General features: G+C 39.1%; 1 protein-coding gene and 1 long non-coding RNA gene across 7 annotated transcripts in view; one reads left to right on the forward strand and one right to left on the reverse strand.

The window, feature by feature from the left end:
• The window catches only part of THUMPD3 (THUMP domain 3 tRNA guanosine methyltransferase), a 21,919-nt gene continuing 7,192 nt past the window's right edge, over positions 1-14,727 (forward strand). The window contains exons 1-5 of one of the 6 annotated variants that reach the window (XM_025884856.2): positions 1-114; positions 1,409-1,697; positions 2,974-3,051; positions 11,017-11,493; positions 12,970-13,100. In XM_025884856.2, coding sequence (XP_025740641.1) covers positions 1,443-1,697; positions 2,974-3,051; positions 11,017-11,493; positions 12,970-13,100 — 941 coding nt within the window. In that variant the 5' untranslated portion in view covers positions 1-114; positions 1,409-1,442. The other 5 variants (XM_025884857.2, XM_073901596.1, XM_025884859.2 and 2 more) reach the window with 5 other exon arrangements.
• Positions 8,987-14,727, reverse strand: part of LOC141374215 (uncharacterized) — a 24,319-nt gene continuing 18,578 nt past the window's right edge. The window contains exons 2-3 of the long non-coding RNA XR_012380950.1: positions 14,131-14,272; positions 8,987-9,477 (exon numbers count right to left, since the gene is read on the reverse strand). This is a non-coding gene — a long non-coding RNA (uncharacterized lncRNA). The remainder of the gene's footprint in view (positions 9,478-14,130; positions 14,273-14,727) is intronic.

The following is a 14,727-nucleotide window of genomic DNA, read 5'->3' on the forward strand; positions in this document are numbered from 1 at the left end:
GATTGCGCAGCCTGACTTCCGCTTCCGGTGGAGTCGAGGCGGCTTCCGGCGGCGTGACCTGAGTGCGTTGGTCTGGCGGGGTGCCGGAGCAAGAAGGGTCTGCGCTGGCGGCCGGTAACCGGGCGGTGGGTGGGAGTGGCTGGGTGTGGCGCGTCTGACCCTCGGGAGGGAGGGACGACCTTTGTTTTGCGACCCGAGCCATCACCGAACTGGACTTCAGCCCGATCCTGTTGCGGGGCGTTTTTTGTTGCTTCTTCTAGGCCTTCACCTGCACCCCGGGATTCCTGTCACTGGGGCCCTGCGGGTGTGAGTCGGGGGACGTGGGTTTCATTCTAGCCTGCGCCACTGATCGGCTGTCTCTCACCCTGGGCGGGATATGTCCTTTCTTGGGCTTCAGCTGCTTTATTTAGAAGATGGAAGTCGTATTCACAGGGATTATGAGCTCCTTTGGGGCTGGAACTGACTTTTTAGTGTTATACACTGTCGCCTGCCCGGGCATAGAGCAAGAACAGGTACTCTTGTAGGTACTCTGTGCCTACTTGTGTTGTTTTGGGTCACAAAACCTTTGGGAAATCTAGTGAGCGCTATTGATCCCCACTACCCACCTCTCTAAATCCCGCCCCGTCCCTCCGCTTACAGACAGGACGTTTCACAGATAACGTTGCCAGTCCATGGATCCCAGACCCTGGCCTGTAGTAGACGTTCACACATTGGCAGTCATTATATCGTAGATGTTCAGTTAATCTTTTTTAAACGCACGAGTCACTGTCCACGTCACAGGAAGAAGATAGATATCCTCTTAGAAGGTTTTAATCGTGGGCCTGGCAGTATGTTCTTCTCACTTAAGTCTCCCAACAACTCAAGAAGAGAGGTATTAATTAATCCCCGTTTTTGCAGATGAGGAAATTTAGGAATAGGAGAATAAACTTGTTTTAGGCCATTCACCCTGTGAATGGTGAGGGCAAGAATTCAGATCCATGTCTGCAATTCCAAATTCGAATTCTTAACTACTGGCTGAAAAAGGACTAGATGTAGAAATGTATTTGAATGTGTTCTAGCAGCCTCTGTTGGGGAATTGTTAACAGTACGAGGTGGCTATTATCAACACAAATGGTCCCAAACCAAACATTTCATGCTGTGGAAATACTATTTCTCTGTCTACTTTTCTTCCTTAGCATCTATATTGTTTTTTAAATAATAGCACAGTTTACATCCTGTTCTCTGTGCCATGTTCTTCAATCCTTTTATCTTTGGTGAATATTGATTCAGGTGTGTTGACTTCATGTGGCGGTATCAGTTGTGTTGCCTTGTTCCACTAGCTTTCCAAAGCAGGTGTTTTTAATTATAGTTGAAATATGAGGTGATATGTTTAGGCATTATCTTTTTCTTTTTTGTACTGCTTTTAAAGGGACTGTGTTAGGAATCTTGGAAGCACTGCCAACATGTCTGATGTTCAAGAAGCCACTAACCAACTCTTGGATGTGAACCTTCATGAGAACTGGAGGTCTATACAAGTGACAGAAAGTGATCCCAGAAGTGAGTCTGAGCACCTCCAAGTCACTGTTGGAGCCACTGTACCTACTGGTTTTGAGCAAACAGCTGCAGATGAAGTGAGAGAGAAATTGGGGTCATCATGCAAAATCAGCAAAGACCGGGGCAAGATATATTTTGACATTTCAGTGGAAAGCCTGGCTCAGGTTTGAATGAAACAATATTTAAAATAGTTTTCTAAAAAGGTCATTTTATGATTATTTTCTGGCTTACAGACCCCTCTTGAATCCTTTTTGCTTTTCTTTGCTCTGCCCCATGTCTGGTGATTTTAAAGTATTACTCATTTTCCATTCGGTACTGATTTGGTTTGTCTAGTAGGTTTCCTATATTTTTAGAAGTGATCCTAATATGTTTCACTAGAAAGAATCCTGTGTGACTTTTGAAGAAATTCTGAATATCTGCCAAATGTCTTTGAATTTCTTTACTTCAACATCTAGCTGAAGTTTAGACTTTGGTGGTGAAGTAAATATTAGGAGAGATTTTTCTTTTAATCTGTGTCAAAGAAATTCTTGCTCGAAAGTAATTAGGAATCACTGAAAGGGAGAAGTGGTCAGCAAACTGCCATCCCACTTGAATAAAAGCTAACCAATATTCATTACCATATAAGCATTGTGAGAGCAGGAATTGTCTGGGGTTTTTTGTGTTCTTAGTGTCTGGCATATAGTAGACACCCAATAAATATTTGGGGGATGAATTGGCAAGCAAATGTTTTCCACCCAGTATCTTAGTTAATAACCTCAGCAGCTTTGTGAAGATAGGTGCTTTTATTATCCTCATTAATCATTAAGTTTAGGAATAAGTAATTTCTGCAGAGTTGCTCAGCTAGTAATAACAGCTGGACCTCAAACCCTGTGCTCTTAACCACTGCACTCTACAGTGTATCCTAGGGAGCCAAGAGGGAAATATGATAAGCCCCACTTGACTTTCTTTATCTTCCTTTCTCCCCTAAACCTGTGTTTCCTCGGTAGCACTTCAAGCTATCCTTCCATCTTCCTTCTTACATTTTTGTAGGGAAATAGAAGCTAATGGGTAACCAAAAACATGGGAGACTGGGGATATGGGGAAAATTTAAAGTACAAATTACAGGTATTAGCTTCTTTAAAATGTTTATACCTAATTTTTATATTTAAATGTTGATAGTTCAGGGGCGCCTGGGTGGCTCAGATGGTTAAGCGTCTACCTTCGGCTCAGGTCATGATCCTGGGGTCCTGGGATCCAGCCCTGCATCAGGTTCCCTGCTCGGCGGGAAGCCTGCTTCTCCCTCTCCCTCTCCCACTCTCCCTGCTTGTGTTCCCTCTCTTGCTGTGTCTCTGTCAAATAAATTTAAAAAATCTTTAAAAAAAAAAAAATAAATGTTGATAGTTCGTGTGATTCAAAAGCTTTCTTAGAACTTTGTTTCTAACATTTTTTTCCCTTCTCCAGGTTCATTGTCTGAGATCAGTTGATAACTTATTTGTGGTTGTTAAGCAGTTTAAAGATTACCAGTTCAAAGAAACAAAGGTAAGTTTTCCCAAACATGGTAGCTGACTTACAGCCATCTTCCCCAAAGAGATTATTCCCACATTTTGCATTCTATCGTTTAGCATTACTGCTCCTTTTGTAATATAGAATACTGGGAGGCTTTTACAATAAAAATCAGAAATTTGTTGACAGCCCATTCCAGAAGTTGTTTTTATTTATTTATTTATTTATTTTTAAAGATTTATTTATTTGAGAGGAGAGAGACTGTGTGGGGGAGTAGGGGCAAAGGGAGAGGGAGAATCTCAAGCCAACTCCCCACTGAGCACGGAGCCCAGTGGGGGGCCTGATCCCACAATCCTGAGATCATGACCTGAGCTGAAATCAAGAGTTGGACATTTAACTGACTGAGCCACCCAGGCACCCCAGCCGAGAGTTGTTTTTAAAAAAATGAATTTTGTGGGTCGTGGGCAAAACAGGTGGGAGAGGGTCAACAGGTACAAACTTAAAATTATAAAATAAATCCTGGGGATGTAATTTATAGCATGATGACTATAATGACTGATACTGTACTGCATATTTGCAAGTTGCTAATAGAGTATATCTTAAAAGTTTTCATCACACAAAAAACTTTTAGAACTATGTAGGGTGACATGTTAACTAGACATAGTGATCATTTCACAATATATACAAATATTGAATCATGTTGTGCAATGAAACTAAAATAATGTATGTCAGTTACATCTCTTGTAAAAGATGAAAAAATAACAAAAAAATAAGTTAAAAGTCAATAAATATAGAAAAATCTTGAAGTGTATAAGAAACAAAATAAATTGACTTTCTTACAAAAAAGTATATATTTTTTAATTTATTTTTATTTTTTTAGATTTTATTTATTTATTGGACAGAGACAGTGAGAGAAGGAACACAAGCAGGGGGAGTGGGAGAGGGAGAAGCAGGCTTCCCGCTGAGCAGGGAGCCTGATGCGGGGCTCGATCCCAGGACTCTGGGATCGTGACCTGAACCGAAGGCAGACACTTAACGACTGAGCCACCCAGGCGCCCCAAAAAAGTATATACTTTAGATTAGCTTTGCTTATATATAGAATTGCTTCCAGACTGTGAATCAAAGTGACTGAATCATCTACAAATAACACTTTCTCTCACATTTCTCCTTTTGCCCTTTCTTCTCTAACTTCATTTTTTGAAATAAAACCAAAATAATATCTAAATAACTCCTTCATTTGTTAAGACAACAGCTTTATTTCTAATTTGTACTTAGCATCTGATTCCTAAATATTGATATGCTGCCTAAGTTGAAGTTTGAAAAATGGATTGCAGTAAGGCCTTAGTATTTTTCCACATTGTTTTTTGGTCAGGTTTGCAGAGTCAGATGCTTGAAAACTTTTTTCTGTCAGTTGTATTGCCTGTATTAGAAACAGTGCGTCTTTAAAGTCTGTGCTATACTGCCTAATTCTCTAGTTTTTATTTATTGGCAACAGGTTGATTTCCAAAGCATTATTCAGAAACTGATCAAAGTGATATGAACCCATAATCTAGAGAAAATAAAACCAGACCTAAAAGAATTCAGGCTGAAAATAGATTAAAATTTTATTAACTAAAAATGTAACTTTCAGCACTAGTATTATAACCCTGCAGACTTCTGATAATTATTGTCAACTGAATCGTATCAATAAAACTAGAACATAACAGGCAGGCTACTGAAAATTTTTGCTGCTTAGTATTTGGAAATTTTGACAGCCAGTTCTGTACATGAGTAAATGCTAACAGGCATTTTTAAAAACTATAAAAAAATAAATTTAAAAAACCCTGTAAAATTCCATCTTAAATTCTGGCCTTTATTAATATTTTCTTAAATTCCTATGTTTTTGGCATCTTAGGAGTTTGAATTATTTTGGATGGTTTTGAACTCTACTTGGAGGTGAATTTGATACTATATAGTGGTTCTCCATGAGCCAGCTTTTCAGAATTGCTTTGTAAGTAACTGCAAAAGAGTTTGCTGGTGAAAGTCCCAAAAGAAGAGCAGCAAGTATTAAGGTAGATTTTCAGATCTGTGCAAGGACGTGTATGTGACCATGAAAATTTGTTAAGCCTTTCCCTTTATGGACTTAAATTGCAACATAGCCCCATACCCTCATTCTTAAATATTTGCTTCTTGCTTTCTGTTAACCATCAGTTTCATTGTTTGTGGCATTATACCTTCCCATTTCTTATAAAAAGCATATTAATTAGTATTCTAATAAGTCCTTTTAAAGTATTCAGATATCATGAATTGATTAACCTGTTTAAAAAAAAGGGATATTATTTGTGCTTTACATGGTTTTTATTTTTTTAAACTAGGTAATACATGTACTTAGGGGCGCCTGGGTAGCTCAGTCGTTAAGCGTCTGCCTTCGGCTCAGGTCATGATCTCAGGGTCCTGGGATTGAGCCCCGCATCGGGCTCCTTGCTCTGCAGGGAAGCCTGCTTCTCCCTCTCCCACTCCCCCTGCTTGTGTTCCCTCTCTCACTCTGTCTCTCTCTGTTAAATAAATAAATAATAATAAAAAAATTTAAAAAAAAATACATGTGTACTTAGAACAAAATTGTAAAGACCCAAAGGATATGCAGTGAAAAGTGTTTGTTCCTCCATCTCCAAACCATGCAGTTCCCTCCCTTGAGGCAGCAGCTTTACCAGTTTTAGAGATATTTTATAAATATTTGCATTTTATGTACTTATACAAATGAAAGCATGCCACACATACTGTTCTGTGCTGTGCCTTTTCTCCTATATCTTGAAGATCATGCCAATATCATGTTGGATTTCACTATATCATAATTCAGTCGTTCCCATTTAGGACATTAGGGTTTTCATACTCTTGTTACTACAGTGGTTTAGCAAATATCCTGTATATATCCATCTACATATTCAATCTGTGGGTCATTTTTCTGTTTAATAAAATAGTTTATCTTTTTTTTTTTTAAGATTTTATATTTGTCAGAGAGAGAGGCAGAGCACAAGCAGGACAGTGGCAGGCAGAGGGAGAAGCAGGCTCTCCGCTGAGCAGGAAGCCTGATGTGGGACTCGATCCCAGGACACTGGGATCGTGACCTGAGCCGAAGGCAGCCGCTTAACCGACTGAGCCACCCAGGCATCCCTAAAATAGTTTATCTTACCAGTACTTATTGCTAGGTCAGAAATGTTTGGTCTTGGTTCTGTCACATTTATGTTACACACATTCAGCTTTTTCTCATTTAAAGTTTCTTTATGTGTTTTCTTTGCATTTTTCCACATTGTTTTATACTAGTTTGGAAAGTTTTGTTTTTGTTTTGTGTTGTTTTGTTTGGTGCTGAAACCCCAGCTGTAAGGTTTCTTCTAGCTGTTATTATAACTACAACTTTTAAACTACTATTTTATGTAGTATTTTTTGAATCCCTGCTAAGAGCAGTGATGAAGTTAGCATATTTTCCATGTCTCCCCTCCTTTTTCACCCTCCAGTTTTACTGTTTTCTTAGTGTTGACCCCCGTGCTTTTATTTATTTATTATTATTTTTTTTAAGTAGGCTCCACACCCAACATGGAGCCCAACGTGGGGCTTGAACTCATGACCCTGAGATCAAGACCTGAGCTGAGATCAAGAGTTGGAAGCTTAACCGAATGAGCCACTGAGGCACCCCAACCCCAGCTTTTAAATACATTTACTTAACCAGCTTTAACGTCTGTCCTTTTATCTCTTCACAGAGGAAGATGTCAGCATCTCTTTCCTTCCTCCTCTAACTACATTCCAATTTGTGATATTTACAAATGACAGATTCTGCTTGTAGTCATAATCCCTGTTTTCTTTTTATCTCTTGAATGGCGTGAGTTCAGTAATGATTGTTTTTCACCTTTACGTTTGATGAAGAGTTTAAGTATAAAATTTGGAGTCACGCTTTTCTTCCTGAAAAATATTGTAGGCAGTATTCTTTTTCTTCTAGCATTAAATGTTGCCATGGAAAATTCTGAAGCCATCTTGTTTCTGTCTCCTTTATTTGTTGCTTTCTTGGTATTTTTGCTTTATGCCCAGATTTTATTTTTAATCTCTGAAGTCTTACAAGTTCACCAGGATGTGTCTTATTGTCAGTAATTCCTTGTCAAGACATGTCAGTCTGTAGAGAAGTTCACATCCACATACATTTCTTGAAATTTTTCTTTAATTATTATTATTTTTTTTATTAAGTAAACTTTACACCCAGTGTGGGGCTCAAACTCACAACCTTGAGATGAAGAGTCACATGCTCTACCAACTAAGCCAGGTTCCCCTAAATTTTTTCTTTCATTATCTCAAATCCTTTCTTCACACATAAACCAGTTATGCATATGTAGGATCTCTTGACTTTCTTTCATGTTTTAAGATTTTCTTTAATCTTGTTTTTACTTTTGCCCACTTGCGTTGTATTTGCTTTACCTTTCTCCACATCCCTTACTGTGTTTTCAGCAGTGTCTTTTGTATGTGGTGCTTTCAATATGGTCTTCATTTTGCAATGGTTTTATTTTTTCATTCCACTTGGTTCTTTGAACTCTACAAGCTCCTGTTTCATCTTTTTATGGTGGCTCACCTCATCTTTCTGCTTTTATATCTCTGCTTGGAGCTCTTATTTAACCAAGGTATTTCCTCATTCCATTTTTTTTCTATCATGTCAATATGCTTGATCACAGTTTTCACTACGGCACTGTCTTTCTGGTCACTGTTTTCTGTCTGCTCTTTGTTTTTCTGTTCCTTTCCTCCTTTGTTCTTTTCTTATGTTCATATAAATCTCGTGCTGATAACTTTTGATGATTGCTCATCTGTGAATGAGGAAGTTCCTCCTGGACCTGCTCCTGATAGGAGGCTCCTGTGGGAGGAACCAGGAACTGTTCCAGGCCATCACGAAATTCCCCTGCTTGCTGTTAAGTTCCTTCTGACAAAGGGTTGTAGGTGAATGAGGTCTCTGTTCCTTCTTTTTTTTTTTTTAACAGCTTTATTGAGGTATAATTTCCATACTATTGCATAAGTTCTTTTAACCATTACTCCTCTCTAACCTGAAGAGATCAGCAGCTTCAGGGTTATTTACACTGTAAAACAACTCTTCCCAAGCTCTACCTTATGAACATAGCAATAGAGCATGTCTCTAAGATTCCTTGTTTAGCCTCCATTTCTCTCCCTTGCTTGTTCTTGGTATAAATGACGTCCAGGGAAGCTCCTTCTGTCAGTATATATACTTCTCTGCTATTCCAAAGAACAGTTTATTTGCTACAGCTTTGCAGACTGCTCTAACCTTTGTCTGAATCTGTAGGCATTCTTCCTGTGGTGTGTTCCTGCACCTCTGTTTGACCTTCACTACACTTGGGAACTCTTATGTTAGAATTGTTATGTTATGGTTCAAGGTTACAGGTATCGTAGATTCTATTAAGATAAAGTTGTTATTTCCATTGGTGGTGGTGTTTAGAATGGTGTCTGGAGAAAGAAAGGGGCTGTGCCAGTGTTCTCCATCACATTAAACCTCCAAGTCCTGTAGATGCCCTTTATAAAAGGGAAATAATTTGTAAATAGAATTGAATTTGCCGAACCTGAAATTTACCATTATTCATCAGGTTTCAATTAATATCAAAACCCTCCGTCCTCCCCATTTCAAGTCTCAGTGCCATCAGTGAACACTGATCTCTTTCGAATTTGATCGTCAGTAGCATATACTGTCTATACCAGCACTCTGCAATGGAACCTTCTCACTGGAATGTTTTGGGTCTACACTGTCCAACACAGTAACCACTAGCCATTAGCGTGTGAAATGTGGCTCATGTGATTGAGAAACTGAGGCTTGTTGTGCTGTTTATATCTATCTATCTATATATATATATATATATATATATATTTAAATAAGCTCTGTGCTCTGTGCAGCCTGAACTTATGACCCTGAGATCAAGAGTCACATGTCCTACCAACTGAACCAGCCAGGTGCTCCTGAGCTTTTCATTTTAAATCATTTTACTTTCTTTCTTGTATTATTTTATTTTTAAAGATTTATTTATTCGAAAGAGAGAGGGTGAGAGAGAGTACACAAACAGGGGAGGGACAGAGGGAGAAGCAGGCTTCCCGCTGAGCTGGGAACCCCACGCAGGGCTGAAACCCAGGCCCCCAGGATCACAACCTGGGCTGAAGGTGGACTGCTTAACAACTGAGCCACCCAGGTGCCCCTCATTTTACTTTCCCTCTAGCTACCTGTGGCTAATGGCTGCTGAATTGGACAGCACAGCCCTGCACCACCCATTTTAACATTAATCACATTATCCAGTAGCTGTTTATTGAGTGCTATTTGTATGCCATGCACTGTTCTAGACATGTGGCTTACAGCAGTGGTCAAGACAGGTAAGGTCCTTTCCACCCTACTTCTGGGAGAAGCCTTCATGGTGAACAAAACATAAACCTAGTAACTTCAGATAATGCTGAGCTCTATAAAATAAAATGGGAAGAGAATGACTTGAAAGGACTGCTTTATGAAGAGCAGGTCTCTCAGAGGATATGCCTTTTAAATTACTATTAATAATGAGAAGGGAGCCAGCAGTGCAGAGACCACATGAAGCAAGTATCTTCGAAGTAGAGGTGAAAAGGGAGCGGGGGAGAGAACAGTCCTGAAGTGATGTAAGAGAAATAGGCAGAGGTCAGATTATGTTGGGCTCTTCGAGGAATTTAAATATTATATGTGCAGTGGGAAGCTACTGAGGGGCTTTAAGCAAGGGAGGGGCATGATCAGATTTACTTTTTTTTTTTTAAGATTTTATTTATTTGAGAGAGAGAGCATGAGAGGAGGGTGGGTCAGAGGGAGAAGCAGACTCCTGGCTGAGCAGGGAGCCTGCTGCGGGACTTGACCCTGGGACTCTGGGATCATGACCTTCGCTGAAGGCAGGCGCTCAACTGACTGAGTCATCCAGGTACCCAATCAGATTTACTTTTTTTTTTTTTTATTATACGGCCATTTAAAATCTTTAATCAAATTTCATCAATTACCAGCCATATTACATGCCATGATTTAGCTTTCTATAAACAGCTTTGCTTTCTGTGTACAAATCAGTGTCAATGAAATAAAAAATAAAACCGTATCCTAGGCAAAGAACTTTATTAACCTTGTTTCAAACTTTATTCCCAGGCTTCTTCGGCTTAATTAGCTTCAAAGAGTGGATTGTGTATAAGCAAAAACTGCACAGAGCTGCAGTGTCCAAGGGGCTTGGGCTTAAAAATATTAGAGATCTAGATTTTATTGGATCCATGAACAAAATTTTAAAAAGCAGTCGTAATATAAAATAGCCGCTCCCAGTAACTTCTTCAAATTTTATCTTCTTCAGAAGTTGACTCAATTCAGTTTGCTTCATTCTTGGAAGCTTCATTTTAAAAAGATTCTGGGTGCTATTTAGAAACTGGAGAGAGACATTTTTCACCGCTTCTGGTTTCCTTTTCCTTTTAAAAAATAGTAATTTTTAAGGGCACCTGGCTGGCTCAGTCAGTGGAGTGTGCAACTCTTGATCTTGGGGTCGTGAGTTTGAACCCCACGTTGGATATAGAGATTACTTAAAAAATAAATAAATAATACTTTTTTAAAAATTACTTTTAAAAGTAGTATATATACATAGCACAAAATTCAGAAGGAAGTCAGTCAGTGAGAGGTAAATTGCCCTCTCTCCCGTTTTTCATCCACCCACTTCCCCTCCCTAGAGGCAACCATTTTTAATAGTTTCTGATTGCTTACATTTTAATCTTAAACCCAACTTCTGGTCTACTGGTCTAGTAGTATTTTTAAGTTGCTTAATTTGTATTTATCTTAATTTTCAGTGAAACTTTAATTTCTTTAATCATAGACATTATCTTATTTCCTCTTCTGTTCTGCACTCCTACCTCCCCCAGTGTAATGATTAATGTAGTCTATAGGCAAAGTGTAGGGATTTGTTCAACGAAAGTGGTGAGAGATGCATGGATTTCATTCTCTGTCCTTTACAGGAAGAAGTTCTAAAGGATTTTGAAGAACTGGCTGGGAAGCTTCCATGGTCAGACCCTTTAAAAGTATGGAAAATTAACACCAGTTTCAAGAAAAAAAAAACAAAGCGCAAAAAGATGAATCAGAGTTCAGGTAAAGAGAAGATTGATAATGGACAAGGAGACAAGACAGATGAGAAAGATGATAAAAAAGGATTCACTAACAATACCTTGGATTGCCATATCTTAGACTATTATGAAAATCCAGCCATCAAAGAAGAGATATCAACATTAGTAGGTGATGATTTGGCATCTTGCAAAGACGAGAAGGATGAAAGTTTAAAAGAAGAAACTCATCCTAAAGTGCTAAAGTTTAGAGTCACATGCAACCGGGCAGGAGAGAAACATTGCTTTTCCTCAAATGAGGCTGCAAGAGATTTTGGGGGTGCTGTTCAAGATTACTTTAAGTGGAAGGCTGACATGACCAACTTTGATGTGGAGGTACGTATAGGCTCTGATTATGATGATTCAAGAAGGCTGTCACAGATAGGTAGCATTTTTAGACTAACCAATTTTATGGTGGCTATATTGCGGCTACAGAGCTAATAGGGTGTGGTTAACAGGAGCATGCGCTACAAGACAAATCTAGATTCAGATTTTGACTCTACAACTGCATAACTTTGGACAAGATACTGTCTCTGAGCCTCTGTTTTCAAGTGGAGCCAGCGGTAGCATATACTTTTAAGTGTGTCCTGAAAGTTAAATGAGATAATACATTTTGGTATTTGGTTTGATACCTGCTGTATACTGAGTGCTCAGTAGATGGGAGCTATTAAGACTTGAGTTTTTTGGGGTGGCTCAGTCAGTTAAGTGGCTGCCTTCGGCTCAGGTCATGATCCCAGGGTCTTGGGATTGAGCCCCACAGCGGGCTCCCTGCTCAGCGGGGAGTCTACTGCTCCCTCTCCCTCTGCCTGCCACTCCCTCTGCTTATTATGCTCTCTCTCTGGCAAATAAAATCTTAAAAAAAAAAAAAAAAAACTTTGAGTTTTTTAATCTAGTACTTTTTACATTATGTGGACTTTCAGATTATAAAATTCAACCAGAATTAAAGCAGTTATTTTGGTTTTTTTGTGTCTTGGTTGTAGAGTTTTACTACTTAAAAAAAGTGGAGTACGTATTTAAAATAAACCCCAGCCTCCTGGGGCACCTGGGTGGCTCAGTTGGTTAAGCGACTGCCTTCAGCCCAGGTCATGATCCTGGAGTCCAGGGCTGGAATCCTGTATCAGGCTTCCTGCTGGGGCGGGGGGTTCGGTCTGCTTTGTCCTCTGCCCCTCCCCCCTCTCGTGCTCGCTCTCTCTCCCTCATTCTCTCAAATTTCTCAAAAAGTTAAAATTTTTAAAAATGTGTATAACCCATAAACCTACAAAATATCTTGATACTGTAAAAATTCAGGGGATATCTGTTTATAGTAACTTACAGTGAATGAAAAGAGTAAAACAGGTTTTAAAATTTAAGAGTACATACTAGATGATTTCATTTATATGAAGTTCAAAAAAAGGAAACTAATTTGTGGTGGTGGTAGTCAGATTAATGATTACTTTCGGTGGGTACCGACTGTCAGAGGACAAGGGGAGCCTTCTGGCATGTGCTAGAAATACCGTATATCTTTATCTTGGTAACAGTTACACAGTGTATATAGGTAAAAATTCCCTGCGCTGTATATTTGGGATTTGTCGACTTTATGCAAAGTATAGCTCAATAATAAAGTAAAAAAATTTAATTAATAAAAAATTTTAGTGCAATGTGAGCAATCCTAAAGCTTTTATTTATTTATTTATTTTTAAGATTTTCTTTTTAAGCAATCTCTACACTCAATGTGGGGCTTAAACTCACAACCCTGAGATTGAGAGTCGCATGCTTTAGTGACTGAGACAGCCAAGTGCCCCTATTTTATTCTCTTTTGTTTTTCCTTTATAGGTTCTTTTGAACATCCATGATAATGAAATTGTTGTGGGCATTGCATTGACAGAAGAGAGTCTCCACCGAAGAAATATCACACATTTTGGACCTACAACACTTAGATCTACTCTTGCCTATGGGATGCTTAGGTAAGAGAATGGGTTTACTATCCAGATTAAAGTGACACCTTGGGGGGTGTCTGGGTGGCTCAGTTGGTTAAGTGTCTGACTCTTGATTCAGCTCAGGTCATGATCTCAGGGTCCTGGAATCAAGCCGCTCCCCCCGCCATGTTGAGCTTTGTGCTCAGCGGAAAATCTGCTTGAGGATTCTCTCTCTCCCTCCTTCCCTCCCCCCCCCCCCCCGCGTTCTTTTTCTCTCTGCCCCTCCTGCTCTCTCTCTTTTTGTTCTCTAAAATAAATAAATCATGGGGCACCTGGGTGGCTCAGTTGGTTAAGTGTCTGACTTCAGCTCAGGTCATGATCTCAGGTTAGGGGATCAAGCCCTTCGTCAGGCTCCCCACTCAGTAGGGAGTCTGCTTCTCCCTCTCCCCGTCCCCCTGCTTGTTCTCTCTTTCCCTCTCTCTCTGTCTCTCAAATATATAAAATCTTTTAAAAAAATCTTTTTTTTAAAAAGTGACACCTTGATTTGAGTTTTCCCTTTAAAACACCTGAATATTGTATGAAGTACTGTGTTGGAATTTAGTGGCTAAACAACAGGATAAAAAGCAAATGATCTGTTTCTTTCTCTTGTATCCAGTGTTGATTCCTTGTAATCCTGAAAATATCACTTAACTACCATCTCCATTTTCTTGATTTTAAAATGAGAACAGTAGTTTTCATCTGCCTCTGAACATTTCTGTTTACAAAGGATATACTGTATGTTGGGAAATACAGCAAATTTTGCTGTGTTTAATTTCTGTGCCCTGAAGCAGATGAAAGCAGAGATTTTTATATTTTTATTTATTTATTTTAAGTAATCTCTAAGCCCATTGTGGGGCTCAAACTCACAACCTGGAAATCAAGAGTCACATGCTATACCGGCTGAGCCAGCCAGGCGCCCTGAAAGCAGAGATTTTTTTAAATGTGTATGATATGGGGTGTGGGGTGGGGTCAAAAAAAGTGTATAATGTGTAAATGAACGCAGGGAGCTTTTACTAATATTTTTAAAATTTATACTCACAGCATCTCAGGAATCATCCAGGATTTTCCACTTTTTCAAGTGCAAGACCTAGCTTGCTTTCTCGTTTGTCCTTTGCCCTTTTATTGGGTGCTTCTTTCCACCTCTAGGACAGGTTGTCTTCTTGAGGTTTCTGTTCTCCAGACTGCAAAATGGGTTTGATGTGAGACTTAAAGGATTGTTAGTGAGGAGTAGATGTAGAAATATATGCTTAATACCTGTTACATAGTGTCTGGTATATCCTGGCACTGACTAATTGTTAATTATTATATTTCCTTCTCTTCCAGTCTTTGTTTCCTCTTTCACTCTGCTCATCCATGGAGTCACAGTTCAGCACAGTTGGAAACTATCAGTATAATGACAGTAATAGAATACTGGGCCCATTTGATAAAGGAACAGTTCCCAGTCTTTCTTCCTTCATTTAACAAACATTTATAATGTATTGCCAGGCATTATGGTAGGATCCAGGAACATGGAGACTTCTTTTGGGTGCAACTATTAGAAACCTAAGTAAGCTAGTTCAAGATAAAAAAAAAACGATGATTGCATAGGAAGGGGTATTTATAGGAAAGATACTGAGAAATCTTGGGGAATCCACAG

This window comes from Callorhinus ursinus, unplaced genomic scaffold, assembly GCF_003265705.2.
Source record: "Callorhinus ursinus isolate GAN/ISIS: 27379988/994484 unplaced genomic scaffold, GSC_fseal_2.0 scaffold15, whole genome shotgun sequence".
Taxonomy (NCBI): Eukaryota; Metazoa; Chordata; class Mammalia; order Carnivora; family Otariidae; genus Callorhinus; species Callorhinus ursinus.